Raw genomic sequence first — 21,553 nt, 5'->3', positions numbered from 1 at the left:
CCTCGAAGCCTGCCACCACAGAATTTGCGTTGGGCTCATCAAGGCCCAACCTATAAATTTTGTCCTTCTCCATCTTAGGTCGTCTACTTGAATCTTTTGCGAAACGAAAACCCTAGCAAATTCTTTGCATACCCAGACCTTCAAACTTTCTTCCTTAACCTTAAGAACTTTCCCAACTTTTTTTCACTCACCACAGCCATGGCCGATCAATCCTCCCATTCATCCTCTTTACCATCATCACCTTCCCCAGCCCAAATCACTACAAGAGAGGCGGCATTCCTCGCAGCAAGTCGCCGCCTTGCCACCCAGCCAAAACCCATCCCAAGAATCGCCGGAAAACCTCGGCGAAAGCCTGTAATAGCCAGACCACTCCAAATTCGAGAGGGGCAGAGCACAAAGAGTGCCCTACTCCCAACACTGTCATCTTAAAGCGAAAAGAAGAGAAGAGATGACAGAGAAGTGTTCGGGAGCATTCTGAGTAATATGGAGAAAGAGGGAGGGCTACTTGAAGCGGGATTCGTTAATCAACCCTTGCCTTCAGAAGAAGCTTCGAGAAGGAGCGCTCTGGCAATTTCGGATCCTAAGGAAACTGTTCACACAAAATCCTATGAGGGACCCGCCAGGGTTGCTTTGGAGGAAGTAGTGGCGGAGAAGCAGCCTGAAACGACTGAAGAGAAGAAGAAGAACAAGGAGAAGAGGGCAGAAGGTGATGAAGAAGCCAAGCCAAGGAAGGAAAAGAAAGAAAGAAAATCGAGTGAAAAGAGGGAGTGCAAGCGAGAACAGAAGCGCCTGAAGAAGAAGGAAGAAAAGAGAAAGAGGGTTGAAAGCCCAGAGGTCGACGGAGAATCAACCACCGCAAGGGTGGATGAGGGGGTGTCAACGCAACATAGAGAATCAATGCAACCCGAAAAGGAATCAACATAAATAAGAACTGTTGCGACTGACGATGGAGAGGATCCAGACATCAGCCCTCTTATGTGGCGTCACAAGGAGAATACGTCATAAGGCTCAATAATTGACCCACAATTTTTGCAGAGTGTAGTAGAAAAGAAGGACAGAAGACGAAGAGAGGAAGAAGAAAAACAAGAAAAGTTATTACGAGTGCAACAAATCATCACAGAAAGAAATTTAAGAAGAAAACTACACGATGAAGAAGTGTGTTGTAACAACGCAATTTCGGCAGAAGAAGAGAGAATAGGCTCGAGGAAGAACAACGCATATTGTTGGTCTCGAAGCAATTTGAAAGAGAAATGAGAGAATAAGAAGAGGAATAAAAGAAGAAGAAGGAAGAGAAGAAGAAAATGTGCAGTGCATTCGAGAGAAGAAAAGCAAAGAAATTGCAGAGTAGGAAAAGGAAGAACAACGCAAGGAACGGGAATGAAGATAAAGACAAAGATCCCACCTTGTGTTGAAAAAATAGAAGGGCAAAGCGAAAGTTGAAAGCAGTGAGCCTACGGTGGCCAAAGGACACCCATCAAAGAAGAAGGAGAATGACGACATGATGATGGAAATAAGGTTCTTTCCTGTGCCAACGCCACTATCGGATTTAATTACAAGTGTTGTGTTGGAACATGGGTGGGAAACATTCTGCTAATACTCATCCATCGTAATCCCAATGCTAGTGAGAAATTTCTACAATGGACGACTTCATGGAACCAAAGATGCGGTGATCATGAAATGGGAGGTAGTGCCTTTCAGCGCAAAAGACATCAATGAGTTATATCAGATGAAGGATATCCTGGAGGTGCCGGGTAACAAAATCATTGATGATCCCACAAAAGAACAAATGGAGGATGCGCTGAAGATATTAACGTAACCGGGCACTTAGTGGTTGATGTCTATGAAAGGCATCAGAACCCTTGCGTCCAATAAACTGCTTCCGAAAGCGTGCCTTTGGGTGTATTTGGTGAAAAGGCGACTCATCACTACATCTCATGACAAAACAGTTTCAAGGGATAGAGTAATGGCCGCATACTGCATAGCACGCGACATTCCAATCGACGTGGGCTAACTGATCGCAAAGCAGATTCGTGGTTTTGTAGGGTGTTTAAGAGGCCAGTATTTCTTTCCTTGGACAGTTTCGAGCTTATGCCTCTCATTGGGTATAGGTATTGAAGAAGAACCAATGCCAGAAGTCCATGGTCTCATCAATGTCAAGATCTTGAGAATGCTTCTCAAAGATTCCCCTCATTGCCCCGAGCTTCCACTGAAAAGGCCCATTATCGATTTAAATGCGCCGCAACAGCCAAAACCCAAGAAACAGCGCAAAGTTGACAAAGGCAAGGAAAAAGTCCAAGGGCCATCACCGCAAGATCAAATACCCTTGGACCCCTTACCTCTGGTTATTCGACCTCCAAGCCTTCCTACAGAACCCCTTCCCCACTCCCAGAACACTTTACAAACCTCTTCCTCGCTCCTAATTCACCCAACGCATTTCCAATAGCACACTCCACCCCTTCATCTCCACACCATTTCCCCTCCATCGCCGCATGTTAACGACCCACACGATTTGGGTGAAGGCACCTCTACTCAACCCCAAAACGTTGATGGTGAAACACCGCAGGCAACCCACCATCGCATCCCTAGTTGCTGACCTTGCAGAAATGCGTTTTCTTCTCTCTCATCAACACGATTTCTTCTACCAGCGAATAACGGAGTTACATGAGAGCCAAGCAAAGTTGCAACGCAGTGTTACAATGACACGGCAAGTGCTAGATCAACATTCAACGCAATATCTATACGATCCACATGAACAAAATACAAGTGGTAGAGCGCAACCATGAGTACTTTAACTTTTTGACAACCTATTTACATGGTCTCATGGTGCCTCTGCATTTACAGCAACATCTGCATTTTGAAGAAGCTCCTCGTGTTCTTCCACAAAATCCTCCTCCTGAACCTCCTTCTCAATAAATCTAGAAAATTTTTGTTACGGTCATTCTTTCATTTTGTTTCATTTCATTATTTTTATGTATAGAAGCTATTTCTTGATTCTTTGTACATGCTGAAATTTTGTATTGCAATAATTGTAATTATTTGTGTACTTAGTTAATTTTAATACAACTGAGTAACTATTCTTTCCGTATTCATTAGCCTTAATACTTATTATTCTTTGTCAATTATTGCGATGTTCTTTATCTTACATTTTTCGTTATTTATTACGCTGCCATGATGAGTAATATGCATACCCTTAGCAATATTTCCCACACTTTGTATTTTCTGACTAACACTTAGATAATTCATAGTAATAGAACTGCTTTACCTTTTATACATCAAGACTCTGCTCAAACCTTCTTTTCAAAAATTTGACTAAGTGTTTTGTCTATTCTGTCCAAAACAACGCAATGAGGACCTTAAATTTTGGGTGGGGAAGGTATGAGCAGATGCGATCAAGAGGATGCGGTTATCCTTAGAAAAATGCGTTCATTATAAAAAAAAATCTCATATAAACTCCAATGTCAGCGCAAGGAAAAATCCCAACCTGATAAGGGTTAAGTCGTGAAAAGAACCTGCTCATAGTTGGATGTTTGCATGACACCCGTGGGAGCAAGCCAAAACAAAGGTAGGTTTCCAAGATCGACGCAATATGAAAAGAAAAAAAAAAAGAAAATAAGAATATAAGAGACAACTCCTCTGACCAGCAAAAGTAAAACTTAGCTAAAAATCAAAAGTTGAAGTTGAGATTGGTACACAACCGTAGTTGGATGTTTGCATGACACCCATGGGAGAAAACTAAAACGAAGAGTGTAACCATGATCAACAGTCTCTAATAAAACGATGCAAACTAGACCACCACATACAGATGCACCAAGTTGTTTTTGCAAGAAGAGGTAAACATTCTTTTCAAAACAAGAAGGGAATTTTTTAGTAGATATTTTTTGTATAAAAGAATAAAGTAGAGTATGTTTATGACTTATTAAAGGATAGAAGGAAATTTCGTTATTAAGTAATGTTGTACAGGTGGAGCATTCGGAGCAACCAATCGACGCAAAGTTAGGATAGGAATTGAGCGAAAATTACCTTAGTCGAAGATATGCTTGAGGACAAGCATATATCTAAATTTGGGGGTGTGATAACTTTTAAAAATACAAGTTATTTATACTGTTTTATTTAGATATTGTGGCAAAAAGAAAGAAAAGTTGTGTCGATAGTATACAAATTGGCTAAGAAATATGAAAATTATGAAATGTCATAAATACACTCACTAACACCATTGCAACGGCGAGATAGAAGGTTTTAGTTTCTGATTTGCAGGAAATAAGTCACCGCATGCGTTCATGGCTCGAAGACAAGATAAACAATGCATCTACGTCGCATTGCGCCCATCAATCAAGAATGAAAAGATGATCAACGCAATGACGGTGCATGCGACAATCGATCAAGAGCTTTAGCGATCAACGCAATTTCAACCACATGCGGTAATAAAAAACAACACCGCATGCGGCGATAGATCGAAGATGTGAAGATCAACGCATTTGCGGAAGATTTTGACAAGTGTGTAGCTTTCAGTTGTGCATTTATGACGGGTTTATTGCGTAACAGAAGGAATTTTTCATTCTGCCATTTTAGGATCTACCATAAATATATAGTGGGGAACACAAATTCAAAGAGCCAAGTCTCACCTATAAATAGCTTCTTCAAATTCATACTTGATATACATGTATAAATAGAGACGTGCATATACTGATCCTGAGAGGAAGCTGGTCTGAAGCGACTGTCTAGAGTAAATTCGAGTGAACTACGAGACAAGGTCGAGAGATGAGTCTCCGAGCAAATAATTCTTCCAATTCTCGTAGTTAAAAGCTCTGTGCGAAGGTCAATTCTACCCCGAAAGCAAACCTGAGAGGGAAGCTTTTCTCTCCACCACTTCCACACACCAGCAAGCACAATCTCCGAACGGGATCTGTGTCAAGACGTTGACACTCTTTCCATATTTGTTTCTAATCTCTATTTCATCATCTGTATTCATCTTGTTTAATCTTTCATTCACAATATGTATCAAATGCTTAATTTTAGAATTAAATGTTATCATCGTCACTATTATCATCTCTCTGTCTCTTTCCGTACATTCATAATCCATTTTCTCCATGATATGTTCTTAATCCCCTGGGTAAATAGTGAGAACTAAGCAAGTGAGTTAATTTGTGTTAAGGAAATAATTAAGTTTAGCTAAAGCATGCTCAACGGCATCTTCACTTGTGAGAGTAGAAGTGTAGATGTTATTCCGCCTATCAAGAGAAGGTTGGAAGAATGTGTTAAAGCGAGAAGTGTTTCCAGAGATGGAAACAACCTTGCGTTCATCACGTTCATCTCTATTTCACCATAGAAATATGGGAACACAGCCGATCACCGAGAGGTGTACGCCAAGGGAAAGCGAAACCTTAGTTGCGTCCTTAATTTGATTGACAAACTTGCGATGTTTTTGCTCCTTACTCTTTCTCTTTCTGCTTCATTCATAAGACTTGCCATCGCATACATCGATTCTTTATACAACTTCCCAGTCAGTTCTCGACCTCAGAATCATGTATCATGTATCTTGTATCATGTATCATATTAGTTTAGGATTTTACTTTATTAACGCAATTTATATTTCTGTACAAACCCGAATTCTTTATTCATTGTAAACAAAACCGGTCGCACGTATCACATAAGTATCGCATTAACGAAAACAATCCCCGTGTTCGACCTCGGATCATTCTGAGAAACTTGCATTGGAATTATACTTAGTTTCAGAGCAAGGAAACTTGTGACACGTACTACTTCATCGCATACTACGAGCATATCACTATCAATGCATATAATTAGAATGTAGTATCGCATAAAAATCTCTTTATCGTAAAGAACTTGAGCGCACATTTAGCACATCATTCATTTCATTCACAAACCATGCGTTAGAGTTAGAGTAGATAAAGAGATCAAAACTATGTCATCAGGTGGCTCCTCGCGCGGCTGGAAGCAGGAGATCGACCAGAAAGGAAAAAGAAAAAAACCTTTGGAGGGCAGCGGACGGCTGGTAGGAAAAGAAGAGGAAGAATAAGGGTTTTCCTTTTTCCTTTTTTTTTTTTGCACACTTCCCAAGGACTCTATTTAAAACAATTACCAAACTCTTAACCCTACCTCTTTTTAGGAAAGGGTAAAACAACCACTTAATTAATTTTTTTTTTTTTAAAAAAATGAAATCCTAAACCTTGGCCTTTAAATAAAAGAAACACTCAAATGCACGAATTAATTTAAATCTTACCTAGATTTTGGGGCGTTACAACCTTCCCTCCTTAAGAAACTTTCGTCCTCGAAAGGTCTAGTCCTGGAAGAGCTCTGGATGCAGTGTTCTCATCTCGTCCTCTCGCTCCCAAGTTTCTTCCTCAAACTGATGATTCTGCCACAGAACCTTCACCAGTGGCACCTCCTTGCTATACAAGACTTTCACCTCCTTAGCCACAATTTACATAGGCTTCTCCTCATAACTCAAGTTTTCATTCAGCTACAAGGGCTCAAAGTCCACCACATGAGACAGGTCCGTTAAATAATTCCTCAGCATAGAGACATGAAAGACATTATGGACCGCAAAGAGAGACGGTGGCAAGGCCAAACGATGAGCCATAGGGTCGACTCACTCTAAGATCTCAAATGGCCCTACAAAACGTGGACTTAGCTTACCCTTCTTTCCGAATCTCAGCACATCCTTCATTGGCGCCACTTTCAGGAACACTTTGTCACCTGTCTCGAACTCAAGATCTTTATACCTAACATCAGCGTAACTTTTATGTCTACTTTGCGTTGCTAGCATTCGAGCCCTGATCTTCTGCATGGGTTCATTTGTCAACTCCACCAACTTAGTTTCCACCAGTTTTTTTTCCCCAATCTCACCCCAGCAAATAGGAGACCTGCAACCTCTATCGTAAAGAGCTTCAAATGGAGACATGTCAATGGTAGCCTAATAGCTATTATTATAAGCAAACTCTGCCAAATGCGTGGGAGTCCCAACCCCCTGAGAATTCCAACGCATAAGTGCGCAACATGTCTTCCAACGTCTTATTCAAACATTTTGTTTGCCCATCAATTTGGGGGTGGAAGGTTGTACTGAAGTTTAACCACGACCCTAAGGCTGCCTGGAGGCTCTTCCAAAAACTAGAGGTAAAATGAGGGTCCCTGTCGGACACAATTGATACTGGCACACCATGCAATCTTACTATCTTCTTCATATATAACTGAGCCCACTTACTCACCGCGTACATGGGCTTTCTTGGAATAAAATATGCCACCTTGGTGAGTCTGTCTATCATAACCCAAATCACTGAGAAACCCTTCGCTATCCTGAGCAAACCCATAATGAAATCTATAGCCACACTCTCCCATTTTCATTCTGGCATATCCAATGGCTGTAGCAAGCCTGCTATCTTCTGCCTCAGGGTCTTTACCTGCTGACAGACTAAACATCTGCTGACGTAGTCAGCTATCTCCCTTTTTATATTAGGCCGCTAATAATACCGCTTCACATCTTGGTATATATTGGTACTTCTCGGGTGCATCAAGAATGGAGAGTTGTGAGCTTCTGCCAACAGTTTCCCATTCAAGCCATCATCTGCTGGAACGCACAACTATCCTTGATACAGAAGACCCTTGTCCACCGACACAGAAAATTCATTGGCCTGGCCTGACCCTACCTGATGACATTTCTAAACCAGGTTCGAATCATCCTGCTGTGCAACAATAATCCTCTACCTCAAGGTTGGTTGCACTGTCAATTGAGCTAGCTGCGAAGTGACTTCCCCCACTGCCACCGCAATTTTTGCTCACTTCATATCCTTACACAACTGAACCTGCTTAGTGATCAAGGCGATCAAATGAGTGACTTTCCAACTGAGGGAATTGTTGGGTTTTATGTCCTAAAACTCATAGTTTGTAAAATGATAAACATTTTCTATTATCAATATACTTGTTATTGATCTCATAAATTGTATGAAAGTCTAAATCCAATAAACTAAGACCCATGACTATTGTATGAGTACTTGAACTTTATGTGGAGACATAAGAGTGGATCGGGTTTGAATGAATAGTCAAAATGATCTATGGTACATGAATGAGGTTGGGTACCTTATTCTGGTAACACCCTTGGATGCGGCCTACTCTGTAGTTGTTACAAAGAGTTGTGTGCTACATACGATGTGATCCTAATTCGTACATGTTATGACATGGGGAGTGGGGGCGTCTTATGCAATGAGTTTGCATAAGATCAGGACCAGGAAATAAGTCACTCTTACTTTATAAAGTTGTTTACTGTTTAAGACTGACTGTCTCACCTAGATGACCTGGGTAACTCGATCTTAATCCTGAGCTAACTATGAACTCCTGTTTATTTGGGATTGCCTTTAGATTTGCATAGTTAAAGGTTGACTCAACAGCGTCGACTCAATAAGACTCTCATTTCAGGGGTAAGACCAGATAGATAGTTGAGGACATAGGGTGCAAGACAGAGTTCACACCTACCCGATTTAGGGATAGGAGAAAGGTTGTTCTCTCAAGTACTGAATCCAGGTCTTGAATAAGGGGCCCCACCCTCTCACTGGGCTGAGAGAGATTGGTTTGGTGATTGGATCACAAAGCAGTTGCTCATTAGAAGATCAGTAGAGACTTGAGGAATAAGACGTAATCTTGGGGGTAAAATAGATTATTTGACCCAGCCATTATTATGAACAGCCTATGAAGGGTCGACTCGCTGATTATGGTTAAATCATGTGAACATAATATATCTACAGTGAAGGGAGTACAACTATGGGCTTTAGTGGAATGACCCTTTAGTTAACGAATGGGGATTAATTTGGTCTAATGACTTTAGCCAATCAATTTTGGATCGTTGGAGCCCATGATCTGTAAGTCCGCGAGGTCCCCCTACTAGCTCGTAACGGATGGTAACCAGAATTGGTCGTGCCAAGACTGACGGATGATGCTTGGGTTAAGACCGGCGGCTGGTGGAAGGGGAGGATGACGTGGTCCAGAGAGAAGGACACGGCTTCGCGACTTCAATTCGTCGATTGTCGCTTTGGGTCGGCGGGCCGGTTTGGGCGCAGCTGGTTTGCAATCGACGGTGGCTTCAGGTTGACAGACAAGGAAGAATGGCGGCTTGCGAACACAGACTCAATCGATGGCTAAGATGAAGTGCGGTTGCGAGCGGCTGGACCTGCAGCGGCTCCTCGTGCAGTTGGAAGAAGAAGATCGGCCGGAAAGGAAAAAGAAAAAAAAACCTTTAGAGGGCGGCGGGCGGTTGGTGGGAAGAGAAGAGGAAGAAGAAAGGTTTTTCTTTTTCCTTTTCTTTATTTTTTTTCACGTTACCCAAGGACCCTATTTAAAACAATTACCAAACCCTTAAACCCTACCTCTTTTTAGGAAAGAGTAAAACAACCACTTAATTAATTTTTTTCTTTTTTTTTTTTTTTAAAAAAGGAAATCCTAGGCCTGTAAATAAAAGAAACACTCAAATGGTGACACCCCAGGCCCAAAAAAAAAGGAATCCTAGGCCTTTAAATAAAAGGAAGCACTCAAATAGTAACACCCCAAGCCCAAGATTCTCTTGTGACCTAGTTAAAATTCTCAGGAGGTCACCCAACATAAGATTACTCCAAGCTAAAATGGCGGTTTGGGCGCAGCTGGTTCGCAATCGACGGTGGCTTTAGGTTGACAGACAAGGAAGAATGGCGGCTTGCGAACACAGACTCAATCGATGGCTAAGATGAAGTGCGGTTGCGAGCGGCTGGACCTGCAGCGGCTCTTCGTGCAGCTGGAAGAAGAAGATCGGCCGGAAAGGAAAAAGAAAAAAAAAACCTTTAGAGGGCGGCGGGCGGCTGGTGGGAAGAGAAAAGGAAGAAGAAAGGTTTTTCTTTTTCCTTTTCTTTATTTTTTTTTTCACGTTACCCAAGGACCCTATTTAAAACAATTACCAAACCCTTAACCCTACCTCTTTTTAGGAAAGAGTAAAACAACCACTTAATTAATTTTTTTTCTTTTTTTTTTTTAAAAAAAAAAGGAAATCCTAGGCCTGTAAATAAAAGAAACACTCAAATGGTGACACCCCAGGCCCAAAAAAAAAGGAATCCTAGGCCTTTAAATAAAAGGAAGCACTCAAATAGTAACACCCCAAGCTCAAGATTCTCTTGTGACCTAGTTAAAATTCTCAGGAGGTCACCCAACACAAGATTACTCCAAATTAAACACACTTAACTTTGAAGTTCTTATGATTGAGCTACCGAAAAGGAAAGTGAACCTTGTTGGTATAGATAATAACTTTTAATTCTTTTAAGCTTTTCTTAACCATACTTTCATGTCCTCAGGATCCCTCTCATTCAGATATGATATCGATTCATTCATGTACCCTCTTGAACTTAGGTCGTTACAGTACACATAGATTTTATTGTTGTAAATGGAAGCATATTTTCGAAGAAGATGTTCCACGGAAAACCTTCGGTAGAAAGCATGCAAAGAGAAACGTATACACAACGGGGTCTAGTGGGGTGAGCGGCGGCAGTGAGTATGTGAAATACAAAAGAAGAAAGGGGAAAGGGAAAGAGGGGGTTGAGGGTGTGAATGGGAAAATGGAGGGGGAGAGTGTTTCAAACACCCTAAAAATCCTCACCTAACACCATAAAAAGGTGTCGAGATAGGCCCCATATCCTAGCGATTCATGAAAAACCGTCAGGAGATCTAATCTCAAATTCCACCCACATTTAAAGACCATATCCCAACGCTAGAACGGTGTCGGAAAAAATGATGTCTCCCGATCCTTGTCAACTTAGTATTGAGATAGAGCCCAAAAAAATCTTCCTCGCCCATTTTATCCCTACACCTTATAAAATGGTGTTGAAAAATCTCATTTCTCTCGACAGCAAAGAAAATTGGGTCGAGAAAACCATTTTTTCTTGACGCCAATATTGGCAGCGGGAAAAGCAACCTTTCTCGAAAAGCGTCAAGAAAAGTTTCATCGAAAAATACAAAAATTCTTGTAGTGTTGACATTTGCCACATTGAGGTGAAGGTTGCTTTTTAGTTTTGCTCGCAAGCTTTCTTTCCCAAACAAATAGATTTATCGTTATTTCCCTTTGAAAATTAAGCATCGTTGTTTCATGATTTGATTTCTGTATCAATATAACTAAAAGTCTAAATTGATGTATTCAAGACATTTTTTTTAATGAAACATAATAAAAAGTGTAAATTGGCATACTGTTAAAAGTCAAAGTTTAAATTGATACTAACTTCATTACTAGCTATAATAAACTAATATTTCCCCCATTTCCCCTATTATGCATTCTACACATGGTAAAACTCAAGAAAGGGAAAAAAAAAAAAAAACACACACAAATCTCTACGGCAAGATGTTCAAAATTTACCATAATATTAATAAGAACAATAAAATAAAATAAAAAAGAAAGAGAAAAGTAAATAAGAGGAGGGCATTTTGGGGATTTGCCAAAGCACCCCATGGGATACGATCTCGAGTCTGGTTCGTAGTGAAGTGAGAGTCAAGTCAATTACAACTTATAAGTCACTCCCACTGCCTTCCATTAAAATTTCCATAAAGCTCCAAATTTTGTTTATGGAAAGTTCATAAGGCTTTATTATATATCCCATCTCAACGCCGGTCTCCTTCACTGAACAACAATCCAAAAAATTCTCCTTATTATAATGGAGCTTTTTCACCAACCCATCACTATATTCTCTTCCGTTTTCATTCTCCTCATCTTTCTAATTTTCTTCTTACACAATTACTCCAACTTCAAATTTCACCAACCTCCACTCATCAATTACCGATTTCCTTCTATTTCCGATCAATTCCGAGCCCTTCACTTCCCACAAAATTCTCCTCCCGTAATTAGCCTGGTAAGAAATCCAAAACCAATTTAATTACGTGTATACATATTTAATCTTAATTATTTAATTGATGCATGTAAATCTTTCGCAGAGAAAAGTGGCTAAAACTAGACTGAGTCGAGAACAAAAGCTCGAACTAGGGCTCGCTCAGGCTAGGGCTTCCATTCGCAAAGCGGCCAGTGACTCCAACCTATCCACCACCGTCGATTACGTTCCTTCTTTCTCAGTTTATCACAACCCCCGTGCCTTTTATCAGTGAGTATTATTATTCTTACTCGGATTCGTTTTTTTTAATTAACGAATTTTCACCTTTTGAAAAGAAAAAAGGAAAATTATTAATCATTTTACGTTGTAACCTATAAACCTGCTCGTAATCATGCCAATTTCGTCATAAATTCCATAAGTTAAGAGTTAATTGCGATTTTTCCATACTTATCATGCAAGGGAAGCAAACTTAACCTTTTTAAAAAGAAATATAATAATAATAAATAATAATAATAATAATAATAAGTAGAAAACGAGAATAATGTAGTACAATTTTTCATCATTGAATGTATAAAAAAAATATCTTAAAAGATACCTCAAATTTACTTAATGTCATTGTTTTTTTAAAGACATTTTATTATCATTATTAGAAAATATATAGATTAATCTCGAATCACATTCAATGGTCTTATTGAGTAATTTTATTTAAATTTCATTAATTATTGATTTTTAAAATTTTATTATATAATTGTAACGTATGAATTATGGTATAACTATGTTTATGTCGGAGTCCATATAACATAGACTAATTGCTTATATATTTATTTAGTAGTGAGTAAAAATGACAGCCAGGTTACCATCATTAAATGGGAAGTAGTTCTTGTCAAAGCCGGTTGTGGAGTTTATATTTACTCTACACTGCTCTGACCCAAAACGGACTTTAGGCGTGTTAAGTGCACACACTCATTTCCAATTTTCTTTTTCTGAAATAGAATTGCACATTACTCAATTGCGACAGTGAAATCCACACCTTTTCTACTCATTACTTTATTTCTTTCTCTAATAATCCATTAATTATCTCTAACCCACTAACCCAAAAATAATCCACATATTATCAACCAATAACAACGACAATAATAGACTTCCCTTACAACTCACAAAACCAAAACAATGATGAACAATTTTCAGCTTTTACAGCGCATGTAGCACCGAAATGAATGGAATAATAATGGACCATTTTTGTTTTAAAATTATAACAGAAGCTACGTGGAAATGGAGAGAAGATTCAAAGTATACGTGTACCCAGAAGGAGAATTGCCGATAACACATGACGGGCCGTGTAAAAACATATACACAATCGAAGGGAGGTTCATACATGAAATGGAGGATGGGGGAAACGGGTTCAGGACGGTGGATCCGAGTGGGGCTCATGTTATGTTTATGCCGTTTAGTGTGGCTTGGATGGTGAAGTATTTGTATAAAGATGGAAGCTATGATCAAACGCCGTTAAGAATGTTTGTGAGCGATTACGTGCGGGTGGTGTCTTTGAAGTACCCGTTTTGGAATAAAACTAATGGAGCTGACCATTTCATCCTTGCATGCCATGATTGGGTTTGTCGTCTCTCTCTTTTTCTGTACTCTTTTCTTCTTTTCTTCTCTACAAAGTTATCTTGCTTTTTTTTATATTTTTTAATGATGTAGTTTAGTTGGTTCAGTTTGCTCTTTGATTTTAATTTCATTTTCTTCTAATAATTTAATTTATTATTCATTCTTTATCTTTGAAATCTTAAAAAGGTCTATTTCTTTATACTCAACTTTTCGAACTATATATTTATTATAATTCTTAAAACTTTAACAAAAAATGGATTTAGTAATATTTATAGTTTTTATTTTGAAATTAATTTTTTGTTAAAATTATAATGTTTTGTTCCAAGCTTTGAGGTTTCAGTCGGTTCTGAACTTTCAAATATGTCTAATAGATTCTCTGTTTTTTTTTTTTTAATGCTAATCGTTAGGTCTCTAGACTTCTAATTTTGTATGTAATAAATTGTTGAGGTGTTTGAATATTTTAAAACAAATTAATTTATTAATATAATTCTGAATATTCTATCCAATAAAATCCTAAATTTTAATAATATTTTTTTTTGTTTATGTGTGTGTTGGTAGATAAAAAAAAAAATATATTGGATAGGTTAATGATTTAAAAGGTAAAAATTCAAGGATTTTGTTAAAGGCAAAATTTAAAGTGCATAGACGTATTAGAAATGTATAAACTTGTATTTTGACTTAATATTTTTTTTAGATAAGATATAATGTGGCTTTTCAATTTTTTTTTTCCTTTTTTCTTTTGAGAAAATGTAGCGTCCATGAGTAATATATATTCATGTTAACTCAAATTAGACTCTGTCTCCATGTATTTATTTCAATCACAAATAAAAAAAAAATAATACTATTAAAAAGGAATTCACGTGACAATAATTAAATATTTAACTGGATTAAAAAAGATGAGTGAATCAATATACCCAATATTTTTCTTTGTATGTTAGCTTGTGCTTGGTGACATAGACATGCATCAAAACCATATAGGTTGACTAAAGTATGTATTTGATATAGAGATATTAGGTACAACAATAACAAACACAAATTTACTTATTTCATCAAAACTTTGGAGAGAGAACTAAAACAAATATTAAGCGAATGAATATTTTATTTCACGAAGGACCAAAATAATGATACCTACAAAATTCAAGTACAAAAATATAATTCAAACTTTTTTCTTAAATAATATTGCGTGAAGAAAATATTATGAATTTGGACTTCATTAAAATTTTATTTTGCATGAATGAACAGGGTCCAATAGCAACAGAAGGAAACCCATTCCTATACAACACATCCATCCGCGTCCTTTGTAACGCCAATTCCTCCGAAGGCTTCAACCCACAAAAAGACGTCAGCCTCCCGGAGATCCACCTCTACGACGGCGACATATCCCCCAAACTCCTCTCTCCGCCGCCACACCAACAACACCGTCGCCACCTAGCCTTCTTCGCAGGCGGCCTCCACGGTCCAATCAGACCCATAATCCTAAACCACTGGAAAAACCGAACCGACACCAATATCCTCGTGTACGAATACCTCCCAAAAGAACTCGACTACTACGACCAAATGCTGCAGTCCAGATTCTGCCTCTGCCCAAGCGGGTACGAGGTGGCGAGTCCGAGAATCGTGGAGGCGATTTATGCGGAATGCGTGCCGGTTATTATTTCGGAGCGGTACGTTTTGCCGTTCAGCGATGTGTTGAGATGGGAGGGGTTTTCGATTCAAGTGAGTGTGTCGGAAATTCCGAGGTTGAAAGAGATTTTGATGGGCGTGTCGGAGGAAAAGTATGTGAAACTTCTGGAAGGTTTGAGGACTGTGAGGAAACACTTTGTGTTGAACCGACCGGCTAAGAGGTTTGATGCTTTTCATATGATTTTGCACTCTGTTTGGCTTAGGAGATTAAATGTAAAACTCGCGTAGCCTTAAGTTTATGTCCTAATTTCTCTTTGGTACATAAATTTAAGAGTATTATACTTTACACACCCTTAATTTCTATTTAGTCTCTAAGTTATTTTAGTTATGTCTCTAAGCTTCAATTTGTACACTTATAAGTGAATACTTGTTTTAAATTCTTGATATTAGTGCTATTAATTAATTTAAAAGAAATATATTAATTATAATTAAAATAATGTCAATTGGTGTTTCATCACTATTAAAATGGATCAATAAGAACTAACTTCATAACTATTTAAATTTGTTAATGGAAATTGTTAAAATATATAGCAACATTGACTAGTCTAGAAGGTTCTTAAAGTATGTACCATATGACATATATATATGTAAATTAGTTTTTTCTAGAACTATGTTGTAGTATGAATAAATATCTCAAAGGAAAAAGTCTATAAATATTCTAGAACAAGTTTAGGTTTAAGAAATTCTAGAATTTCTTTAGATAAGAATAAACCAAAAAATATCTAGATATTTAGAATCCAAGAATAATCTAGAAAGATCCTTTTTTTTGGACTCCAAGGATCTCATGTATATAAATAGGAAGCGTAGCTCCACTTATAAGCCAAACAAGCAAAGAGAGGAAGAAAGAAAAGCAAGAGAGTTAGAGAGAAACCTAGAGTGAAAAGTGAGTAAGTGTGTCTTGAGAGAGTGAAAAAGTATTATCTCAAAAGTGTCCAACCCTGTACATTCATAGTAAAAGTTTCATTCTTCCAAGATTGTCTCTCTTCCTTTTATGCCAATTTCTTCAGTAAGTGCTATCAGAGCCAAGCTAGCATAGCTTGCTATGGTGGGGCTTCTGAAGATCGAGTACAGTTTGGGGCTATGAAGCTTATTGTCTGGGACACAGCTATTCGTATAGTGCATTCATCACTACAAAATGATGGGTGACCTTCAAGTTGTTAGAGGAATAAAAAAGCTCAACGCTCAGAACTATAAAACATGGTCCACATGCATGAAGTCATATCTCCAAAGCCAAGGCTTGTGAGATGTTGTGGGAGGCAGTGAAGTCAATCCACCTGCGGATGCTGCTGCTTTAAGAAATGGAATATCAAGGTAAGTAAGACCATGTTTGCAATTAAGACTATAGTTGATGAAGAAATGTTGGAGCATATCAATACAATGAAGGTGCCTAAGAAAGCATGGTACATGTTGCCTCACTTTTCTCAAAGAAAAATGATGCAAGATTGCAATTTCTAGAGAACGAACTCCTGTCAATTGCTCAAAGGGAGATGACTATCAACCAATACTTCACCAAGATAAATAAAAAAAAAAAAAAAAACTCTATGTCGTGAAATCTCTCAATTAGATTTTACTTCCACTCTTTCAGAATCAAGAATGAGGAGAATTATTATCCAAATCTGTGAATTAGATTTTACTTCCGCTCTTTCAAAATCAAGAATGAGGAGAATTATTATCCATGGTCTTAAACCTGAATATAGAAGTTTTATTATTACTATTCAAGGTTGGGCGGTCCAACTTTCTTTGATTGATCTAGAAAATATGCTTGCCAGTTAAGAAGTATTAGCTAAGCAAATGTCAGAGGTCACATTAAAGAGCAATAAGGAAGAAGCACTCTTTAGTGGCCAAAGAAAAGGTCATTTAAAATATCAAAAGAAAATAGGATAAATAATAGATGAAGAAACTCCAAAACGCTCTCAAGTAGAGGGAGCTAGTAAAACTAATCAAAGTCATGAAAATAGAAAAAAAGGTGAATGTTATAACTGTAGAAAGATAGACCATGCTAGAGATTGTCGTCGAAATAAAAAGGCAGCAGAAAGCAACGCAGTCACCTTCTAGGCTGAGAGCATTAGTGAAAAAGAGTGGTATGCAGAGGCATGCTTTGCAACAATAGATCTCAACCCCTAGTCCACATCCAATATGGTAAAGAACGAAGTGTTGGCTCTCTATGCGGAAGAGGTAAGTTATGAAAATGATTGGATTGTTGATTTAGGTTGCTCAAACCATATGACAGGAGATAAGAGGAAGCTGCAAAACACATCTGAGTATAAAGGAAGCTGAGTTGTAACTACAACAACTCAAAGTTGCCAATAGCCCACGTTGGCAAAATTATGACAATGCCTTGCTTCAATTTCAATTAAGTGGAACTAGAGAACGAATTTTATGTGCCTGGAATGAAGAATTTAGTGTTAATATCTAAATTGACATCAACAGGTAACTTTGTTGTGTTTGGACCTGACGATGTCAAAGTGTACCATAATCTCAAAGTTAGTGGTATGTCATTGAGAGAAGAGCGAAGAATGGACTCCATCTACGTAATGTAGCAGAGACCGCCTACGTGAATAAGACATGAAAGAATGAAATAACAGATTTGTGGCATGTAAGACTTGGTCATGTTAGCTACAGGAAATTGAAAATGGTGATAAACAAGCCTATGCTTAAAGGGCTGCCTCAACTTGATATCAAAGAAGACATGGTTTATGCTGGTTGCCAATATGGAAAGGCATATCAACTGCCATTCAAGGAGTCCAAATTTAGAACATAATAATCATTGGAGCTGTTGCATTCTGACATATTTGGTCCTATCAAGTAATCTTCAATCAGTGGTATGCACTACATGGTGACTTTTATTGATGACTTCTCCAGGTATGTTTAGGTTTTCTTTATGAAAGAGAAGTCTGAAACAATTATAAAGTTTAAAGAATTCAAAGAACAAGTTCAAAATGAATTCCGAAAGAGAACTCAATGCCTATGTACAGATAACGAGGGAAAATATACGTCTAATGAATTCTCGCAATACTTGCAAAAGTGTAAGATACGCCATCAATTGACGTGTCCAAACATTCCACAACAAAATGGAGTGATGGAAAGAAAAAATATACATCTTGTAGAAGTATGTTGTAGTATGTTACATGCAAATAATGTGGTAGGAAAATTTTGGGCTGAATGCATGAGAACAACAATCCATGTGGTTAACAGACTTCTCCAACAAAGACTTGGGTTCAAGTCGCCTTATGAAAGGTTGCTGAATATCAAGCCAATAGTTGGACACTTTCGAGACTTTGGTTGTGTGTTATGTGTTTGTACCAGATCATCTGAGAAAAAAGTTTGACAAGAAAGCAATCAAGTGCATCTTTGTTGGATATGACAACCAAAGACAAAGGTGGAGATGAGTTTATCCTATCAATGGACAATGTTATACATCAAGGAATGTGATATTTGATGAAGCATCATCATAGTGGGCACCCGAATTAGAAAAGGCACCCAAATATGAGAAGACTTTCAAAGAAGAACCAGAAGAAGAAATAAGTCAAATACAACAAGCTCCAATAGAAATAGAAGAAGAAAACATTGAAGACGATAAAAATCAATTAAGAACAAAAAGCCCTTGGCAAAATGGAGTACATAATCAAGAGTCACAATTATAGAGATTAACAAGACTAAGAAAACCTAATTCTAGATATGTGAATGCAACATTAGTAACATTTGAGAAGCCAACAACATACGAAGAAGCGTCAAAGAATATCCAATGGAGAAAATCCATGAAAGAAGAAATTGATGCATTAAGAAAGAATTGAACGTGGGACTTGGTGCTGAAGCCTAAAGATGTTAAATCCACATCTTGTAAATGTGTTTACAAAATTAAAACTCAAGTAGATAGGATGGGAAAAAGATACAAAGTTCGACTGGTGGCTCGAGGGTTTTCTCGACAATATGGCTTAGACTATGATGAGACCTTCAGTCCTATAGCAAAGCTTACCACTGTTGGAGTCTTATTAGCACTTTCTACTAGTAAGGGATGGAAGTTATGGCAGATGGATATTAAGAATACTTTCTTAAATGGAGAGCTAGATCGAGAAATATATATGGAGCAACCAAAAGGATATGAGGATTAAACTCATCATGACTACGTCTGCAAGCTAAGAAAGGCTTTATATGGTTTGAAGCAAGCACCAAGAGCCTGGTACAGGAAAATTGCAAAGTTTCTAGTTGAAAGTGGCTTTGTAGTAGTTCCAGCAGATTCCAGCTTATTTGTCAAAGCTTAAGACTTAAAGGTCACAATCATATTAGTCTATATGGATGATCTAATCATAACAGGAGACCATATAGAAGAAGTTTGACAAATAAACCAGAATCTACTAGTCCGATTTGAAATGAAAGAGCTTGGAGAACTAAAGTGTTTCCTTGGATTAGAGGTGGAACGCTCAGAAAAAGAATTGTTCCTTGGACAACAAAAGTTTGCAAAGGATCTTCTGTAGAAGTATGGCATGAGTGACTGCAAGCTAATATCTACACCAATGGAGGTTAACAAAAAGTTCAGCATGCATGAAGGTAAAGATCTTGTAGACTCAACGATGCATCTCCAGTTGATAGGTAGCTTAATCTTCCTTACCTTAACAAGACCTTGAAGGAACTTTTATTCAAGAGTACCTACGAGCGGAAGTGGATCTTTCCAATTTATTGTGACAAAATTTTCACATGTATTCAAACATACTAATATGCATTCATAATGCTAAATTATTGACATGCTCAAAGGAATAATAAATAAGAGATCGAGAGATCATACCAGTTGAAGACTTATTCTTCACAGAAAATCTCGCTTTCGCTGAGACGGTAAGCAATCGCTCAGGAAAATCCAATCGTCTACCTCGAACGGTCTCCACACAAACAGAAGGAAACGGAGGACGAAACCACCACTCAGAGCCCTCAGTATTCTTAGAGTGAGAATCCAAAGGATGGGCTTTGTTTGGATTTGGTAGAAGGAAGGAGGAAGGGAGATCGTATACAACGATCAAGCAAGTGGGAGATAGGCTCGTCTATCATATAGATAAAATGCTTGATCGTTTAGGTGAAAAATACGATCATGTAGAAAAAGGTAAGTGATCGTCTATACGATCGTTTAATAAATATCGGACGCTAAACGACCGCTTAGGAAAAGGTAAATGATCATTTAGTAAATAGCACGCGCAGGTGTAATTGTTAAGCGATCGCTCAGCACTATTGTATAGGTAAGCGATCATTCAAGCACTATCGTATAGGCACAGGTTTTGCTAAACGATGACACTCTTCAACACAATGTCCGCGCATCCAATGTTTAACACACTGTGAGCTATTTAAGCGTCTTAAAGTGATTTTTCAACTTACTCATCCATTATGAAAACAGAAGAGACACCGTCCTATTACTCCTTTAACCGTCCAATTAATAGAAAATGAATATCATCACATCATATTCATAACCTATGAATTAATATCATATATTAATCATAGTATTTTTCCTCTACTAGATATAAATCATATTTATATTCAATTTCCTCCAAATTAATGTATTTCATACTTGATTATAAGTAATTTTTTCATGCTTGATTATAACATTTATAATACATGATGCATGAATAATTGCACAACCTAAGGTGGGTTTTTAACTATATGACAAATATTTTGGCATATAAGCACCATACATCACATGTATAAGCAATAAAAGTTGATGAACCAGGTAAAATTGCCTTAAAACACAAAAAGGAAAGCTAACTATTACAAAGACAAGGAGTCTCCAGTCAAACAGACGAATCGGGTCTTGAACCGCTCAGCAAAGCATCGCTTCTCCAACCATCCATTGTGTACTAAGCACCCCGCGATCGTCTACACAATAAAGAAAACCCTTCCTTCTATCGCTTACCTATGCTCCCAGAGCTAAACAATCATTTAGCATTCACTATACGATCGTCTAAAAAAATCCAAACGATCGTTTAGTTATTACTACACGATTGTGTACCTTTACTAAGCGATGAAGCCTGAAGTACACGATTTCTTAGCGCGCTCTACTCAACGCTCGCCTTCTGCGATCGTCTAAGCGACTACGATGCCGCGAAGCACCATCGCCTAAACGATCATTTAGCTAGCGCCTCCATATCACATACGCATGATCGCATAAGTAGTAACTAAGCGATGAAGCTTGCTAACTACACGATCATCTAGCGCGCGCCTTCTACTAAACGAAGAGCATCGCATGCTCCCACTACGATCGTCTACCCCCAGCGCCTACGCGATCGCACAACCAACACCACGCGATATGGTAAACGATTTACCCCATCGCTTAGCATTAGCTAAACGATCGTTTAGAAAATACTACACGATTGTCTAGAAGAAATAATCTAAACGATCGCTTAGTTAAATCCCCATGATTGTTTACCTGAGGCTACACG

General features: G+C 38.1%; 1 protein-coding gene and 1 pseudogene across 1 annotated transcript; both read left to right on the top strand.

Annotated features, from left to right (window-relative positions):
- Nucleotides 1–11,508: 11,508 nt before the first annotated feature.
- LOC120076355 (Exostosin family protein) lies at nucleotides 11,509–15,571 on the top strand. The gene is made up of 4 exons (XM_039030164.2): nucleotides 11,509–11,867; nucleotides 11,950–12,113; nucleotides 13,103–13,454; nucleotides 14,694–15,571. The coding sequence occupies exons 1-4, from the start codon at nucleotides 11,673–11,675 to the stop codon at nucleotides 15,360–15,362; spliced, it is 1,380 nt and encodes a 459-aa protein (XP_038886092.1). The 5' UTR covers nucleotides 11,509–11,672; the 3' UTR covers nucleotides 15,363–15,571.
- A 395-nt stretch (nucleotides 15,572–15,966) lies between these two features.
- Nucleotides 15,967–18,267, top strand: LOC150036389 (uncharacterized; annotated as a pseudogene).
- Nucleotides 18,268–21,553: the final 3,286 nt, after the last annotated feature.

This window comes from Benincasa hispida, chromosome 4 (assembly GCF_027475165.1).
Source record: "Benincasa hispida cultivar pf3 chromosome 4, pf3_genome.v1.1, whole genome shotgun sequence".
In the NCBI taxonomy this organism is placed as follows: Eukaryota; Viridiplantae; Streptophyta; class Magnoliopsida; order Cucurbitales; family Cucurbitaceae; genus Benincasa; species Benincasa hispida.
This window is presented reverse-complemented; position numbering and strand designations above follow the sequence as displayed.

Bases quoted from the DNA above. Each gene is read 5' to 3' on its own strand.
- LOC120076355 (XM_039030164.2), top strand. From the start codon at position 11,673: ATGGAGCTTTTTCACCAACCCATCACTATATTCTCTTCCGTTTTCATT. The intron at 12,114-13,102 runs GTGAGTATTATT...AAATTATAACAG, and splicing joins AACCCCCGTGCCTTTTATCA to AAGCTACGTGGAAATGGAGA. The intron at 13,455-14,693 runs GTTTGTCGTCTC...ATGAATGAACAG, and splicing joins TCCTTGCATGCCATGATTGG to GGTCCAATAGCAACAGAAGG.